The 17,416-nt window shown below is 33.3% G+C and overlaps 1 protein-coding gene across 1 annotated transcript in view; it reads right to left on the reverse strand.

The window, feature by feature from the left end:
* Il1rapl1 (interleukin 1 receptor accessory protein like 1) overlaps positions 1 to 17,416 on the reverse strand; it is a 642,203-nt gene that overhangs the window by 531,089 nt on the left and 93,698 nt on the right. Inside the window, exons 3-4 of the mRNA XM_059250756.1 lie at positions 7,334 to 7,520; positions 3,739 to 3,892 (exon numbers count right to left, since the gene is read on the reverse strand). Of these exons, the coding sequence (XP_059106739.1) occupies positions 3,739 to 3,892; positions 7,334 to 7,520 (341 nt within the window). The remainder of the gene's footprint in view (positions 1 to 3,738; positions 3,893 to 7,333; positions 7,521 to 17,416) is intronic.

Genomic DNA, 17,416 nt, shown 5'->3' on the forward strand with positions numbered 1-17,416 from the left:
TAAAATACTATGACCAAAAACAACTTAAAGAATAAAAAAAAATATTAGCTTATGGTTCAAGAGAGACAGAGTCCATTAGGGTGGGGAAGGCAGAGCAATTTCAGAAGCTATACCTATAAAGTTCCACCAACATGACTGCCAAAACATGATCTTAACAAGGACAACAAAAGTGGACATACTAATGAGTTTGGGAGAAAGTCCTTGAGGCCACAACCCTACACAAAGAGCTATAGGCAGCTAAGGAATTCTGAGAGTAAGAGAAATAACCTTCCTGAACACACCAATTGATTTTCCAATACCAAATGATTATCCTTGAAAACATACATACAATCATATTATACAGACAAGGCAGATGGTATTTGTGTACTTAGGAATATATATATATGTGTGTGTGTGTGCGCGCGCGCGCGTGCGTGCGCGCACATGTATGCATGCATGCACGCATAGCTAAAGCATTAAAAGATAGACATTAAAGAGAGGATATTGAAAGCTGTAAGAGTGGAAAGGTCAAGCCGGGCGTTGGTGGCGCACGCCTTTAATCCCAGCACTCAGGAGGCAGAGGCAGGTGGATCTTTGTGAGTTCGAGGCCAGCCTGGTCTACAGAGCAAGATCCAGGAAAAGGCGCAAAGCTACACAGAGAAACCCTGTCTCAAAAAACCAAAAAAAAAAAAAAAGAGTGGAAAGGTCATTCACATATAAAGGTGGGCTATTGGAGTAACAAAAGATTATTTAACAGAAAATTTTAAATTCACCAGGGCCTAGGAAAAATATATACACAACAACAATTAATGAAAAAAATGAGTCCACGAATTTGAAAGGGAAGAAGGAAGAATATATAGAAGGGCTTGGATGGAGAAAAGGGAAATAACAATTATTAAAAATGAAGGAAATATTTTTAATTGTGGCAGAGGCTTCTCAAAAGAGGAAATACACATGACTGAGAAATATCATTTAGATATTCAACACCTGTCGTCCTCAGGTAACTGCAAATGAAATTACATTGAGATGCTAGCTTTCCCCAGTCAGAATTAGTAAGACAAGAGAAACGGGGCAACAAATTCTGGCTTTAATATGAGGAAAGGGGAATACCTATGTAGCAATTAGTATGAATGTTGCTAAAACAAAACAGAACAAAACAAAAACTGTAGTAGAACTGTGACATGATTCAGCTCTCCCCCTCCTGGGAATCTGACCAAAGAAAATAGTCATCATATAAAAGAGATACATGTATATATTCATGTATAATTTGACACTTTCTTTCCTTTATCTTTTATTCTTCTCTCACACAATACATCCCAATTGCAGTTTCCACTCCCTCCTCTCTTCCCAGCCTCCCCCTCCCTCTTCCCCTCTCCCCCACGTTCCCTCTCCTCTGTTTCCCTTTAGAAAAAAAGCAGGCCTACGTGGGATATCAGCTGAACAGGTCATACCAGATAAAGAGCAATAGAAGGGAGTTTGTTCATGATGAATGCATAACACAGGAATGCATAGATTTATCACAGTGAGACCCATTTATTTATATAATTGATTTGTGTCAAAATCATCAAATTTCTCTTGGATATCTGGACTTAGGTATTGTTCTTTTCCATATGAAGAAAACTGGAAGTTTTTGTACAAATCCAGAAAGTATAAAAATTTGTAAAACAATATAAAAGTAAAAACCTACTCTTGGGTTTACCAAATGTTCTTATGCAAGTTTTTTTTTTAATCAGTCAAGATAAAATGTTTAATTTCTAACTACCTCATAATGGATTGTATTTATAAATCTTAGTGTTTCTAGAGAAAAAAAAAGATATGTTTACCGTGGATACACTTCCCTTTCTGAAGAGTTAAGGCGAGAAATGGATATTATCTTTATTCAGAATATTACTTTCATTCATATTTTAAGTTCTTTCTTTTTAAATACCTAACATTTAGAAAAGCTACTTTAGTATACTTTGTAAGATAAAATTTGAACAGAAAATTTTTTAATATTTAATGTGTACACTGGCATATATTTCACTGAACTGTTGAAAATAACATTAATAGAAGTGATAAAGTGCTCCTCTGAATTTTTCTGCACACTGATCTATTACACACAGCCAAACTGTAACCTAAATGATTGCAAATCATATACACACTTATGATTGGTATACAATATACACCACATACTAAATGTATGTTGACTATTCAAGTCTATCATAAATTGCAAGTGTCAGTTTTTTACTGTTTTTAATATTTATCAAAGCCTTTACCAAAGAGCATCTCATGTAAAGAATTTCCCCCTTGTCAGAATAATTGATATTTGGCAAATGAGCCCCCCAAACAATGTAGTTTTGAGTCAAATTATATCATAGTTCAAGATTTAAAAGAAGTGAATTCTTTGTTGTTGTTGTTTTGAGACAGGGTTTCTCTGTGTAGCTTCGGAGCCTTTCCTGGAACTCACTCTGTAGCCCAGGCTGGCCTCAAACTCACAGAGATCTGCCTGCCTCTGTCTCCCGAGTGCTAGGATTAAAGGTGTGTGCCACCACCACCCGGCTAAGAAATGGATTCTTATATGATGCATGGATACATGCACATATCAAAAAAAAATTTCATGTAAAAGAAAGCTGTTTTACACGTATTAGTGAATGTATAAAATTAGTTATTTATGCTGGTCTAAAAATGTTTACAAATATGACCCCCAAATGTCATGAGGAGCCTCTTTCAATAAGGATGTGCAAATATCTGTAATTTCTCATTTTTTGTCATGGATTCCCTTCTTCTAGCCTTCCAAGAGAAACTTTTACAAAAGTGATTATTGTAAATAAAAAATTGATCATGAATACAATTCTTTGCTAAATTTTGCAACTAAATTGCTAAATATTTGCATTTTCTACATTGCAAATTGATCATATACATATTACCTTAATTCTTTTGACATTTGAAAATCCCCCATAAGGCAAATTTCATCTTCATTGTTTTATACATTAGTAAACTTATACTCTGGAGCTTACAATAATTCAACTAAACTTGTTAGACTTGTGAATTGCACATGTTTTTTAACAAGCAGTGCTCTAATACTATTCTGGTTACTTTCTGTATTAACAAGATATGAGGATGATTCTGTGATCCTTAAAAAGAATCTTACATTTTTAAATGATTTTGTCTGTAATTGTTCTCTTTTTTCTTTTTTAGCCTATGAGATCATATGTGGAGGAGTGTTCCCCTTTCTCCACGTCCTCTCCAATATAAGCTGTCATCAGTAGTTTTGATCTTAGCCATTCTGAGAGGTGTGAGATTGTATCTCAGAGTCGTTTTGATTAGCAATTCCATCATATTTGTCATCTATATAGTGATAAATAAGTGAAACAGAAAAAGAATTTGTCTAACATTCAGCAGAGGTAGATTTCTAATGTTCACATAAATACAGAGGTAGATTTCATGTATTTCATTCCATTACTCTAAAAAATATTTTTAAAAATAATTCCACTGCAAAGTACAAGCATAATCTTCAAACATTGTAAACTCATTATTTCAAGCACTTTCAAAAGCTAATATTTGTATATTTCCCTAAACATATTCTATTCAACCTTTCAAATGTATTTCAGCATAAGATGATTTAAAAACAAGAAGGAATCAGTTTCACCTACTGGAATGCACTCAGCATTTCTTGAGTGCTTATTTTCATACCCACGTTTGAAAATATCAATATACAGCCCTGAAACTGAGTCATGAGGCATTTTCTTTACTTGCAAATGAAACATTGACTGTGATTACCTGTAACAGTTAACTCGGTAGTTCTTCTCACCACAAAGCCGCCATATTTTAATTCACAGGTGTAGTTTCCAATGTCATCTTCTTTGACTTCTCTTATGAGTAAGGTATCTCTTTTGAACACAATACTTGGTCTCCATGATTTTGTTCTACATTCCTATGTAAAGAACATAAAATTGAGTAGTATACATGATAAGTAAAAAAAAAAAAAATGAGACACTAAAGCAGTAGTTTTTGGTTTCATTAAAAGAAAACCCACACAGGGTCTCCTATAGATCAAGCTGGCCTTGAACTTGCTATGTAACTGAGATGAAGCTTTCAGTCCTGATCATCTTGCCTCAAGTTAGGATTACGTTCTTTTTTTTCCAAATCTGGAAATCAGAAACTACTTGAAGAGTAGTTTCAGGGTCCCATTAGTAGATACATATTGATTTGTTAGATACAATAACAGGTATATGTTAATCATACTCAACATAAAATTTAAAAGCAAATCATAGAGGATTATTGTGAAATTAACTATTTTGTTATTCATTACACAAAATTTTAAATGTATTATTAAATAAACAATGGGAAATAGTTTTATAAAATAATTTTTTCTGTTCCATACTATACCAAGATATAATTGCTGCAGTTATTAAAAGCAAAACCTCTCTCTATACACTGAAGAAACAGTTAACATTTGTATACAAGGCCTTTGATTTTCTATTAGCACACAAATAATTAGTTTTCATTATAGCATTTTCCAAACAAAATTTTCTTTTATTGTTTCTCTTGTACACTCTTCTTCTCTATCTCCCTCCCTCTTGATTTGTGCCCTTGCATGCTCAGTAGCCTCTTTTCTACTACCATGTCACCTTTTTTCACTTACCTTGACTACCTTAGTTGGCTTTAGCAACATCTCTTCCCACTTGTGCAGTTCTATCTTGTCTGATAATCTATGATCACTCTCACAAACTCTTATTTACATGTACATATACAGCAACAGAATATGTATATCTGAGAATATGTAATTTTTTTTCTAAGATGGGGAAACTTCATTTAATATAATACTTTTTGGATCTATCTATTTTCTTGAAGGTTTTTTTCTTTATGCTCAAGCAAAAGTACATTGTGTATATATAACACATTTTCTTTATCCATTTATTTGTTTATGGGCATCTATGCTTGATCCATTTCTTTACTGATGTGAAAATGCAGCAATAAAACAGATACATATGTATCTTGTGGTAGGATATATGATTATTTGGGTCTACCCCAAGAATGATATGATTCTGTCATATGGAAGTTCTATTTTTAACATTTTGAAAAGTATCTGTCATGATTACCGTAAGAGCTATACTAGATTACACTCTGAATATTAGTGGATGAGGGATCTTCATTTGTCACATACCATAAATATCTATTTTCATTATTAATAGACATATAAAATTATGATCTGTTTGATGGTGAGGTTATTGGGTCAAGAGACTTCTGTTTTTCTAAAAACATAAATCCCTATTCTCAGACTAGTCTGTAAACTAATAGAATGAGGACAAAATCGCTTTAAATTTTTGGAAACTATGGACAAGTAAAACTATTTATTTGCAAATAAAGTTTTTAAGGGCCTTTATAATATGTGAGTCAGTATCTCTGTGTAATTATGTGTAGTTTTTTTTTCAGTTATTTCAAACCAAAATGTACATATTATTTGCTTATATTAGTTGCATAAACAGTCATAATTGCACACATTTTTGTTAAAGTATCATATTTTAGAGTTAGCCTCTTAATGTCCATATTATGTGGCAGAGGTTAAGGCTTGACTAAAAAAATAGAATTTAAAGTGTCATATGATACATACGGTGTGTGTTTCTAGATAACACTCTATTATGATGCTTTTTATAGCTTAAATGACTACTGCAATGGTGATAACATATCGAAATAAGTAACAGGAAACCAGGAAACTTTAATTGCAGTTGAATTTGTTGAATTTCTTTTAAATGAAAGGTACACAAGTATGTGTGTTTACTCTTATACTTCAGAAAATCTTAAAATGTTCACTGCAAATGATAAGGAAAAATATATATCTCAAAATCAACTTATTCATAAGAAAACAAATAAGGCTCAAATTTAGAATGTTCACACACAAGTGCTAAAAAAAATGTGGTTTTAGAAAACTTTGGTTTCATCATATTCTTAAATATTCCCTATTGGGCTAATAATTTAGTGATATTTGACATTGTCCAGGACTGGAAACTAAGGGAAGAGTGGAAAAATGGTTCAACGGTTCCTGTGATGTTCTGAGAGTCCATTGTTTGATATCCAGAATTGAAGTTAAGCCTTTGAGAAGAATGCTGATAATTTTGAAGAAATGTTTTTTAACTTGTTCAGGTTCCTTGTTTTATTTTTTAATAGTTTTTATTCTAATTCATGGGCAATTAATTACAAGGGTTAACATTCCAATTCTGATAGGTGTACACTAAGTAGTATGAAGCCTAGTTTCTTAAAGTCCAACTCCCAACCAATTAGACAAAAAAAAATGATAAGTTAGGAGTTTTTATTTGTGTACAAACTATTTCGATATGAACCCTCACAGATTCTATATTAAATTTCGAGTATGCTCAAAACCAAAAAAACTCTTGGGTCATAAAAATAAGCTTAAGCTGGGCGGTGGTGGCGCACGCCTTTAATCCCAGCACTCGGGAGGCAGAGCCAGGAGGATCTCTGTGAGTTCGAGGCCAGCCTGGGCTACCAAGTGAGTTCCAGGAAAGGCACAAAGCTACACAGAGAAACCCTGTCTTGAAAAATCAAAAAAAATAATAATAATAAGCTTAAAACCATAAGTATTTTTGGAAGACCAATGAATATCAGCAATGTTATAGCCTAAAAGGACTGGGTTATTCTCTTATTGAAGAAAATGCTACTATTGTAATACTATCGGTTTTCTAATATGTTATTTATATGCATATTTATCTATGAAATGATTATAATATATACAAAGTTATGACCATTCAATATAATATTCCATTGAAATTAGGGTACCATAAAACAAATGAGTATTGTTTCTCTCTTGCTTTGGGATATGCTGGAATGCTAAGCCCAGAAACAATTGTTCAGTCTGTTTCAGTTTCCTAATTTGTGTAACAGTTGTTGATATAAGCAAGATTTAAATATTAACACAACAACTTATACAGTAGACCAACCCTGCTAATATTAACCAATACTTTATTTATCAAAGCATATGGTATTTAAAACTTATGTTGACCAGGGGCTAGGCAGTTAAAAGCACTGTCTGCACTTTCAGATGACCAAGATCCAATTCCTAAAACCCACATGGCCACTCACAACCATCTATAACTCCAGTCCCAGGGATCTGATGTCCTCTAATTGCCTGTTCAGGTTCTGCATGCACATGGTACAGACATACATTCAGGTAACACTCATACCCATAAAATAAAATTAAATAAAATCTCATAAAAAAAACCCTATAATGACCAGCACAACTTGCTATAGCACTCTGTAAGACATGAGGTATATCTTAGCTAATCTTTCACGCAGATTTCTCTAGAATAAGATGCACATTAAATTATTTGTAGGCAGTAAAATCTTCCAGAATCCATACCTTGTACCAAAGGATTTCAGGTTCTCTGGTAGGTAATAAAAAGTCCTCTATGTCTCGGCATGAAATTTCCTTGCTTTTGCTGAGTTCAGCTTTTTCAAAGTACTTCATCTTGGAATTGTAGCAGAGCCCCGTGTCGTTTTCTCCTACTGTCAGTGAGATAGATACTTTCATACAATATGTGGAGTTCCTGAAATAGAGCAGAATGAATATGTGACCTACTGTGAATGGGATGTAAAGGATGCCAATGCAGAGTGCTTAACTTCTTCGGATAAATAAATAAACGAACAGATAAATAAATAAATAAATAAATAAAGATAAAGGAGAAAACCTCTATTGTTTACTGCTTCTCTTTGGTTCCTTGGCTTATTTCAAAGGATTGTCTACTGTCTACCAATTAAACAATACTCGGTCTTATAAAATCAGACATGTACATAATATTTATTTTCTACAAAAAGTAAATCTGAATTAAATTGAAAAAGTATTTAATAGATATATTTTTATGTAGAAAACTGAAAAGAATAAAGGTAGATTTAGGACAGAAAAAAGTCAAGCACATGTTTGTAAAACTGGCAAGCTAAACAGGAAGGTAGAGGGGTTCAACTAACCTATTAAACGCAATGGTGGGATAGGAATCATGCCTTGTAGTTCTTAAGTCACTTTTCGACTGGGTAAGTGGAGAAATTTCTGATGAGTGTGGGACAAAGCAAGTTGGGGTAAAAGTACATAAACAAACAGCTGTGTTTACACATACGTGTCCATTTGGTTTAAGATCTTGATAATGTTGTGTCAAAGATCAATACTTTATTGGTGAATACTACGTAACTGGGGAAATAAGTCAGCATCTTATTTTATCTTGTTGAATCCTAAGCCATAGCTAAAATTTAGAAAAAAATTAAAGTACAAATCATAATCAAATGTTTCTTCAATAGTTGGGAACAAATGAATATGTAACTAAATTATTATATTTTTGCTTAGTATTTATATGTCTGGATATTTATTATGGTATATTTTAAGTGATACTGGAGGGTGGAAATTTAAAAAAGCATTGGATTCAAAAGGTTGGTAAAGAACATTTTCTTTGGTAAGTGTCCCATAACTCATTGTATACATGATCATTAAAATCCTGTATTTGAGTGCCATTGTTTATTAGATTTTTAAACTGGGGAATGAAAATTATGACCACAAGGGTAGACAGATCATAGGCATATTAGTAATTCAATGTTTTATTGAGTAACAAAAATAGTTACAATAACTTAGACAATTTTAATAAAGACACTGCTATCTACCTATAATAACTACCTTATAAGTTAATTTAAAACATCAACAAGTAAAATCAATGACCTTTATAAACATCAGTCCAAAGCCCTAAACAATCCTAAGAGCATGTGCTCATGAATTTTGTTACAATCATAAAAAAAATTTCTGTTACCAGCCTCTTATAAACAAGAAAGAAAGATATACATGTAAACAATAGAAATTTAACATAATGTATAATGGGAAATCATATAAACTACCAAAATGATTTCAATAAAAAAAAAAAAACAAGGATTCCAGACTACTTGGATTGTCTTCAAGAATGAATGACAATTTGGCAATCATCAAAATGGCAATTTCAAGTAACGCTGTGCACAAAGCCTGGAAGGAATGAAAACTGGATATGTTAGAAAGGACTCGAGAAAGATAGTTTCCCAGGAGCAAGACTGAAAGACATGTAACCTAATTCTAAGAGGTAGACTTGACATTGGACATAGTGGAATTTGTATTTTAAAAAAGTTTTTTTTTTCCCTATTGCAGTGGAAAAAACAGATAAGATGGGAAGGAAGGAAACCTGAATGCAATTTAAGAAAATGGAAAGGAACTGCATTTATTTTGGAAAAAAAGTTAACCTAAAATAGTCAGTTTATACTGGCATAAGAAAGAAAGATCAAGTTCAAAATGTACTTAAGGCATTAAATCAATGTGATAGTAAGGAACAAACAGAGAGCCACACAAGATGTAGAATTTTTCTTAATTGGTTATATGAAAAGTAGACTCAATATTCCAGTATGAGAAATAATAAAACAGAAGTAATTCTGAGATAAAATAAACGTGTGAAATTTTAGCTCAAGTTTTATACCAAAGTGAAGTAGCAGCACCTTTTGAGGCCTACTAGGAATGTGGCTTATGTATTATTTGATATCATTCCAATATATTCTTTTCAAATCATTTTCAGATATTTTGTCAGAAAAAGTTATTATCTAAGTTAAGTGGCTAACTTTATTAGCGTACAATGTATCTTAAAATATTTAGATTTCATGTTAATGTATATTTATAAAACACATTACATTATAAACATTTTGAGGAATATAGACAGTCATACATATTCTAGCTCATCTATATTTCTGCAAATTTTGTTATATCATTTTTCTCTGGAGCTGGATAACATTCCATTTTAAAATGTACACATTTTCATTCCCCATTAGTCTGCTGATGAATACCTAGGTTGGTTCTGTTTTCTTGATATAGTGAATAAAACAGCAATGAGCATAGGGGTACAAACATCTCTGCTGTGGAGTATCCAATTCTCTGGGCATGTGCCTGAGAATGAAACATGTGCCTGAGGAATAGGCTAGTTTTATTTTTAATTTTTGAGGAATGTCTACATTGATTTCTATAATGGCTCTATTAATTTGTATCTCCACCAGGAGTGAATAAAAGTTCCTCTATTTTCTACATGCTCTCCATCTTTTGCTGTTGAATTAGTTAGCAGTCGCTATTCTGACTTGGGCGATGTGGTTGGCCAAGGTAGTTTTATTTGTATTTTCTTGTTGACTAAAGATGTTGAGCACATTTAAAATATAATTATTGATCATTTGTGTTTCTTTTTTTTTTCTTGAAAATTGTCCATTCATTAGTACATTTGTTGATTGGCACTTTGATTTCCATGGTATTTAACTTCTGTAATTCTTTGTGAATTCTGGATAATAACCCCTTGTCTGAAGTATAGTTGGGAAAGAATTTCTTGGAGATCAAGGAAAGGTAAATATTAGGTGATGAGGAAGGACAGGATGCAAATAAATAACACATGAGTTGTAAAAGAGAATATAAAGCAAATTGTTTTCCTAGTTTAATGTCACTGATTTTTCATTTTTATTTGTGCATTTTTCTCTCTGTGTATGTAATGGATAAGTGCAAAACTATAATAGATAGTGAAGGTGTAAATTCCAAAGTGAAGTTTCACAGCTTCTAAATGGCTGCTGTGATTGTATAGAGAATTTGATGAGTTGCATAGACTTTGCATATGGGCAAGTGTTTATTAATATATTATATTAATATATCTGCAAGGTGTATTTTGTTTGTAAATTTCTTATAATAAAATGATTTATATAAATATGAATAGGCTATTCAAAAAGTTAAATCTATGTTACAGAATATACACATAAAAATAGCTACTTCAATTGTTAATTTTATTATAAAAAGTAGCCATTAAGTATGATTTAATAACTTTATAAAGCACAGATTCTTTTCTAGTAAATTAAAAACAAAGATGTAGTTACATTGTTTATCCATGAAGTACTTTTGAAGTTCAATGTAGGCAGCCTTTCATTCTACTAATGAATATGGAATAGGCTTTAAATAAACTCAATTTTCTCTCTTGAGAAAAAGAACACAGACCTTTCTAAGCAGTGAATCAGTATATTCTAAATTTGTTTCTTGCACAAAACCTTTTTAGATACAAGAATCTTGGGCTGGGCAGTGGTGACGCACGCCTTTAATCCTAGCACTTGGGAGACAGAGGCAGGTGGATCTCTATGTGTTCTCGACCAGCCTGATCTACAAAGTGATTCTAGGGCAGGCTCCAAAGATACACAGAGAAAGTCTGTCTCTGAAAAAAAAACTTATATTTCTTCTGTTTTTAAATTTCTGCTTACTTCTGTTTGCCTGGTGTACACACAAATGTATTGTATCCCACACACGCATTTTATACAGTTATGTTAAAAGGGTAAGAACTCCATAGTCCAACAGTAGAGACATAGACTCCAATTCAGTATTTGAAAACTCAGGACTATTACGATCACTTGGGTCCTTCATCTTCCCTTCCCTATTTGTATAAGGAAAAAAATACTGTTGTGGAGTTCCAACATGTTAAAACTTGAATAGAGATTAGAATAGTGCCTGCCATACAGTGAGTCGTTTGCCAGTGTTAGATCTTACTATGGCCACTGTGTTCTTTAATCTTGTTTCCTTTATATTTCCACTTTTCCATGCAGTACAACAGATGTGTTCAGTGAGTAGAGTAGAAAAAATGTGATGCCTTTAGTTTTTCAATGTGTAAATACAGCAAAGCATAATAAAATAGATAAGTTCTTATATTTTGTTTTATTTTGCTCTCATTTGGGAATAACTGAATTGGCTAAACAAGAATGGCTAAAGTTTAAAGAGAACAGGGACTCCCTATCTGAATCATTACTTCTTTCTCTTTCATAAGCTCAACAGACTCCTAGTCTTTCACAAGTGGCTTCAGATGGATGTACTCAATTGTTCTCATGTTCCTGACTTTCAAAGCCTGTGTCTGTGACTGCCGATTTACAATTTCTAGAATTTAAGGCTCCCTAGGATAGCAGCATTTTAAAATGACTTTCAATGCTTAATACTTCTTTACTGTTTTCTATTCCTCAGGAGGTGACTTAAAATTGTAAAAAATAATTATTACTTTTGCCCTATTTGCTGAGAAGAGCTAACAAGTAGTAAGCAACTTGTGACACGTGCATAAACAGTTCGTCTCTCTGAGGGGAATTTACACACATAAAATAATGGCTTCATTTCATCATCGCTATCATGGTTCTCAGAGGTTTGGTGGAGTGGGCTAAATGGGGTAAGGAGTACATTCATAGAATTATAGGGAAATCGTTACCATGTATTTACTTGCCTCTAACTCTTTATAAGAAAAGTTCTGCAGTATCGGCTAAAACTTGAATCGTGACTGATCTTTTTACTGTTCATATAATGCTGACACAGAGCTTACATGTATTCAAAGAAAAAGTTGTTTAAATCTGAGTGAAAACGGTCAATTATCTTTGCTACTGAAGAAAGTAGAAAACAATCTAGTTTTCTGATGCAGGTGACCTAATAGTATACACCAGGTACAAAAATATGTATTGTTTTTGCTTTCAATATCATGGCATCATAGCAGAGGTACCTCACACCTGAAAACGTTAATGAATTGTCTTTTCTGTTAACCAACTAGAGACCTAACTGGGAATAGAACTTATGTCTTTACAATTCATTGCTCTCTTGGAAAGAATTAGTACTAGGACAGCATGCATAAATGTTTCCATACACATTATATTTAACTAATAAATATATTGTATATATTTTTGCAAAAGATGTATAATTTATTGTTTTTGTATAAAATAATAGAAAACAACCCACCTTCAACATATGAATTTACATTTGTTTTGTACTGTAAAATGGAGAAAGACAAAAGATGACACAGCTTGGATTGTTTTTCTGAAAAATTAAGTTCTTAAATTCTCTAAAATCTAATAAAACTGAAAGAGAGCAAGTGGCAGTTCATAATAAAATGACTCATCATATCTCTTTACTAGTATATATTCTTACATATTTACAAAATGATTGGCTTCTGAGTTCTGTTTTCAGAAGAAAAAGTTTCTATAATGGAATCCTGTATAAACATTGGGAACTAATAATTAATTATTGTGGAACAAATTAAGAAATTGATATGAGGCCGGGTGGTGGTGGCGCACGCCTTTAATCCCAGCACGCGGGAGGCAGAGCCAGGTGGATCTCTGTGAGTTCGAGGCCAGCCTGGGCTACCAAGTGAGTTCCAGGTAAGGCGCAAAGCTACACAGAGAAACCTTGTCTCGAAAAGCCAAAAAAAAAAAAAATTGATATGAAACAAAATAATAAAAGTGAAAATAATTTCTTTATATAGTGTCTCTGTAAGTCCATAGAATACATGATAGTCCCTGAAAATTTCTTAGCTGTATGCTACTTTGAAGTAGGGAACAATTTTCAAATGGGTAGTTTCAAGATTTGTAAAAGTATTCTTTCTGAAAGGATGAGCACATGGCAAAAATACAGATTCAGGTGTACAAATAGGTTATACTGGAAATGGGTCAGAGCAAAAAGTATCAGTGGGAGGAGAATTCTTGTATATATCTGATTAGCTGAAGAAGTATATTAAAAACCATTTTATGAAATATCTTAACGTAGCACAACTACAATTACTTTGTAATCACTCCCTCTCTGCATGACAATGTATTGTTTGGTGTCTCTCTTCCATTAACAAAACTACCAGTAACTTGATTATTAAATGGATCCTCTAACAGCATCACTAAACATTTGGCTTGTATATTATGTTAATTCCCTGGTTCTCTGGGGAAATAATACCATTTCCACAATGCTCAGCAATCTTTTTATCACTTCATGAAATGCTATACAGGAAAATCAGAGATTTAATCAGTATCTTTAAAGAATAAAGTAGGTCCATTCATCTTCATTTTACATGGTTAACTCTCTAAAGTTCATTGGTCAGTTTTAAACTCACAATCTGTATTTTTGTACATATTTAAAGGTACATAATATTTTTATATTTTTATTTATTTCATTATATATATATATATATATATATATATTGTATGTGTGTTTTTACATGATGTATGTGCATACATATATGGCATGGTGTGTGTGTGTGTAGAGGTCAGAGGACAACTTTGTGGAGTTATTTCTCTTTCAACTTTTACATAGTTTCCAGGAATTAAACTCATGTTATCAGGCATGTGCAACAAGTGCTTTTATATACTAAAACCGTGCTGGACATGACACATATTTTTGAACTGTCACAAATATGTGGAAATTGAAGCAGTTACTATAGATCATAACAGAACTCAACTATCAGGAAGGCAGTTTAGCCAAAACTTTGATCCCCAGGTCTGATTATTAGCTGTGAGAATGAAGCAACACACGAAAAAGTAAAGGTCAGATTTGGAAGTTAGTGTCTTAAAGTTAATTAATCCTTAGGTGCACTTTGATGCTTTCTTTCTAATTTGAAAGCCTTCTATTTCTTTCTTTCTTTTTTTTTTTGTATTGTCTCATCAAATTTTATGGTGGTTCATGAAGCTACCTATGGATGTGGCTCTTTTCTTAGATCTTATCTTTCTTAAACAATTATGTTTGTAGCTACTGACACTGAATATGAGGTTTGTTTACTTTTTCTTCTCAGAGGACTCTGAAGAACCCATTGATTTAACTACGGTTGAAATCTGCCCTTGCTGAAAAGATTAGAACAAAAGCATCCAGCAGCTAAGATCTAAAAATGCTGGCTTCCCACCTTCTCATTTGGATTCTACTTTTTCACTTAACTGCTGAATTGTGCTCCATGTACAGTCTTCTAAAAATTATAAATTTAAAATCACTTTTCCCATTTTTCATGGAAAGAAATCAATATAATACTACCATTTTAATTTTTTTTTTAGTTTATATTCCTGGAGTATTATAGCTAAAAAAGCTCCAGACAGGAAATCGTAGTCTATTATTTTTCTGAGTTTTCCTTAAGAATATGTCTTTTTAACCCTTGTCTATGTAGAGTCTCAGAGTAATGTAGAGTAAAAGAGGGAAAGAGAATAAGTCCAGCTCTTTGATGGAAATTTAGGCCTAGAAAACTGGCTCAAGAAGAAATGCGTTACTAATCATTTCTTCATGAAGATATATGGGAAGAATCCTTAATATTCACTCGTTCATCCCTTAATTTTCTTCATTACAATCACAGTTTATATTTGTTTCTACTTTTAGCTGCAAGGAAAAGAGTAAAATGAACATTCGTCACAATGAACAGTTATATCACTTTCTCAATTATACATAGAAGTATATATAATGCATTCTGTTAAAGGGGTAGAGAGCTGCATCTCATTTAGAAAACCATTTATAAATTGTATCTTTTTGTATACCTCTTAATTTTCATCTCACTCTCTTTCTTCCTTGCTCCCTCTCATGAAAATTATATATATATATATATATATATATATATAATGTTTTCTATTGAAATATACCTACCATGGGTGCATGTAAGTCTTCTGACTTTAATGGGCACTGTAATTCAAACACATATAACTGAAGATCCAAAGCTAGCATTCACATATGAGAGAGAAAATTTGCTTTACTGAGTCTGGGATACTTCATTCAGAATGTTCATTTCCTGTCCCCTCTATTTATATTGTAATTTCATAATTTAATTTTTCTTTGTGTCACAATAATCTTCCATTGTGTGTATATACATTTTCTTTAACCATTAGTCAGTTGGTGGACATCAAGGCTGTTACCAGTTTCTGAGTATTGTTAATAAAACACCAGTGCAAACCGGTGAACAAGCATCTGGAATAGGACACAGATTCCTTTGGGAATATGCCCAAGAGTTGTACAGCTTGATCATATGTTGAGCCTAATTCATCATAGGCTTTTGCTGTTGTTCTTGATTACCCTCAAGAATTTGGTGGTAGGACCCTATGGTTGAAGACACTGCATAATGTATATGCATCAATATAAATTAGTTACTTAAAAAGAATGAAATAAATTGTTTTTAGAAAAACAAGAATGTATGAATGAGAGTCACTTTTTGTTATCCCTAGCATTTAGGCCATTTGAGTTCTTACAATATATTTACAATATATCATATTAAATTCCAAATGTTTAAATATTTGGGATGAATTTACTTTGATTAAATACTTCTTGACCAACACACAAAGAAACAAACATTGAAGTGTTTAGTCATTATATATAAATTCTTAAATGTCTTCTATATAGCAAAATAGTGATATAAAGAATTTATATCATTAATGGTGATATAAAGAACTTACGTTGTACCTGGAGAGATGGCTCAGCACTTAAGAGCACTGGCTGAGAACACATAACATATTTGTCTTTTGGGGTTTAAGTTATCTCACCTAGAATAATTTTTTATTAGCTCCATCCATCTACCTGCATATTTTATGATTTAGTTGTTTTTGTTATTGTTTTGATATTTAGAGACAGGGTTTCTCTGTGTAGCCTTGGTTGTCCTGGATCTCACTCTGTAGACCAGGCTGGCTTTGAACTCATGATGATCAGCCTGCCTCTGACTACTGAGTGCTGGGATTAAAGGCATGTGCCACCATCACTAAGCTAGTAGTATTCCACTGTGTACATGTACCACATTTTCTTTATCTACTATACCATTGATGGACATCTAGACTATTGCCAATTTCTAGCTATTATGAATACAGCAGCAATGAACATGATTGAACAAGATTGAATATCCTCTGTAGTAGGATATAGACTTCTTAGGGTATATGTCCAAGAATGATATAACTGGATCTCAAGGTAGATCTATTCCCAGATTTCTAAGAACTGCCACACTGATTTCCATTGTGGCTGTACAAATTTACAATCCCACCAGACCCCTTGCTGGTGGGAGGTCAACATTCCCCTTACCCCACATCTTCACTAGAATGAACTGTTTTTCATTTTATTGATCTTGGCCATTCTGACTGGTGTAAGATGGAATCTCAAAGTACTTTTTTTTAATTTTTTTTTTTTTTTTGCAATACAATTCAGTTCTACATATCAGCCACGGATTCCCTTGTTTTCCCCCCTCTGGCCCCCCTCAACTTCCCCTCCAGCCCACCCCCCATTCCCACCTCCTCCAGGGCAAAGCCTCCCCCAGGGACTGAGATCAACCTGGTAGACTCAGTCCAGGCAGGCCCAGTCCCCTCCTCCCAGGCCGAGCCAAGCGATCCTGCATAGGCCCCAGGTTTCAAATAGTCGACTCATGCAATGAGCACAGGACCCGGTCCCACTGCCTGGATGCCTCCCAAACAGATCAGGCCAATCAACTGTCTCACCCACTCAGAGGGCCTGATCCAGTTGGTGACCCCTCAGCCATTGGTTCATATTTCATGTGTTTCCATTCGTTTGGCTATTTGTCCCTGTGCTTTATCCAACCTTGGTCTCAACAATTCTCGCTCATATAAAGCCTCCTCATTCTCGCTAATTGGACTCCCAGAGATCCACCCGGGGCCTAGTCATGGATCTCTGCATCCAGATCCC

This window comes from Peromyscus eremicus, chromosome X, assembly GCF_949786415.1.
Source record: "Peromyscus eremicus chromosome X, PerEre_H2_v1, whole genome shotgun sequence".
NCBI lineage: Eukaryota > Metazoa > Chordata > Mammalia > Rodentia > Cricetidae > Peromyscus > Peromyscus eremicus.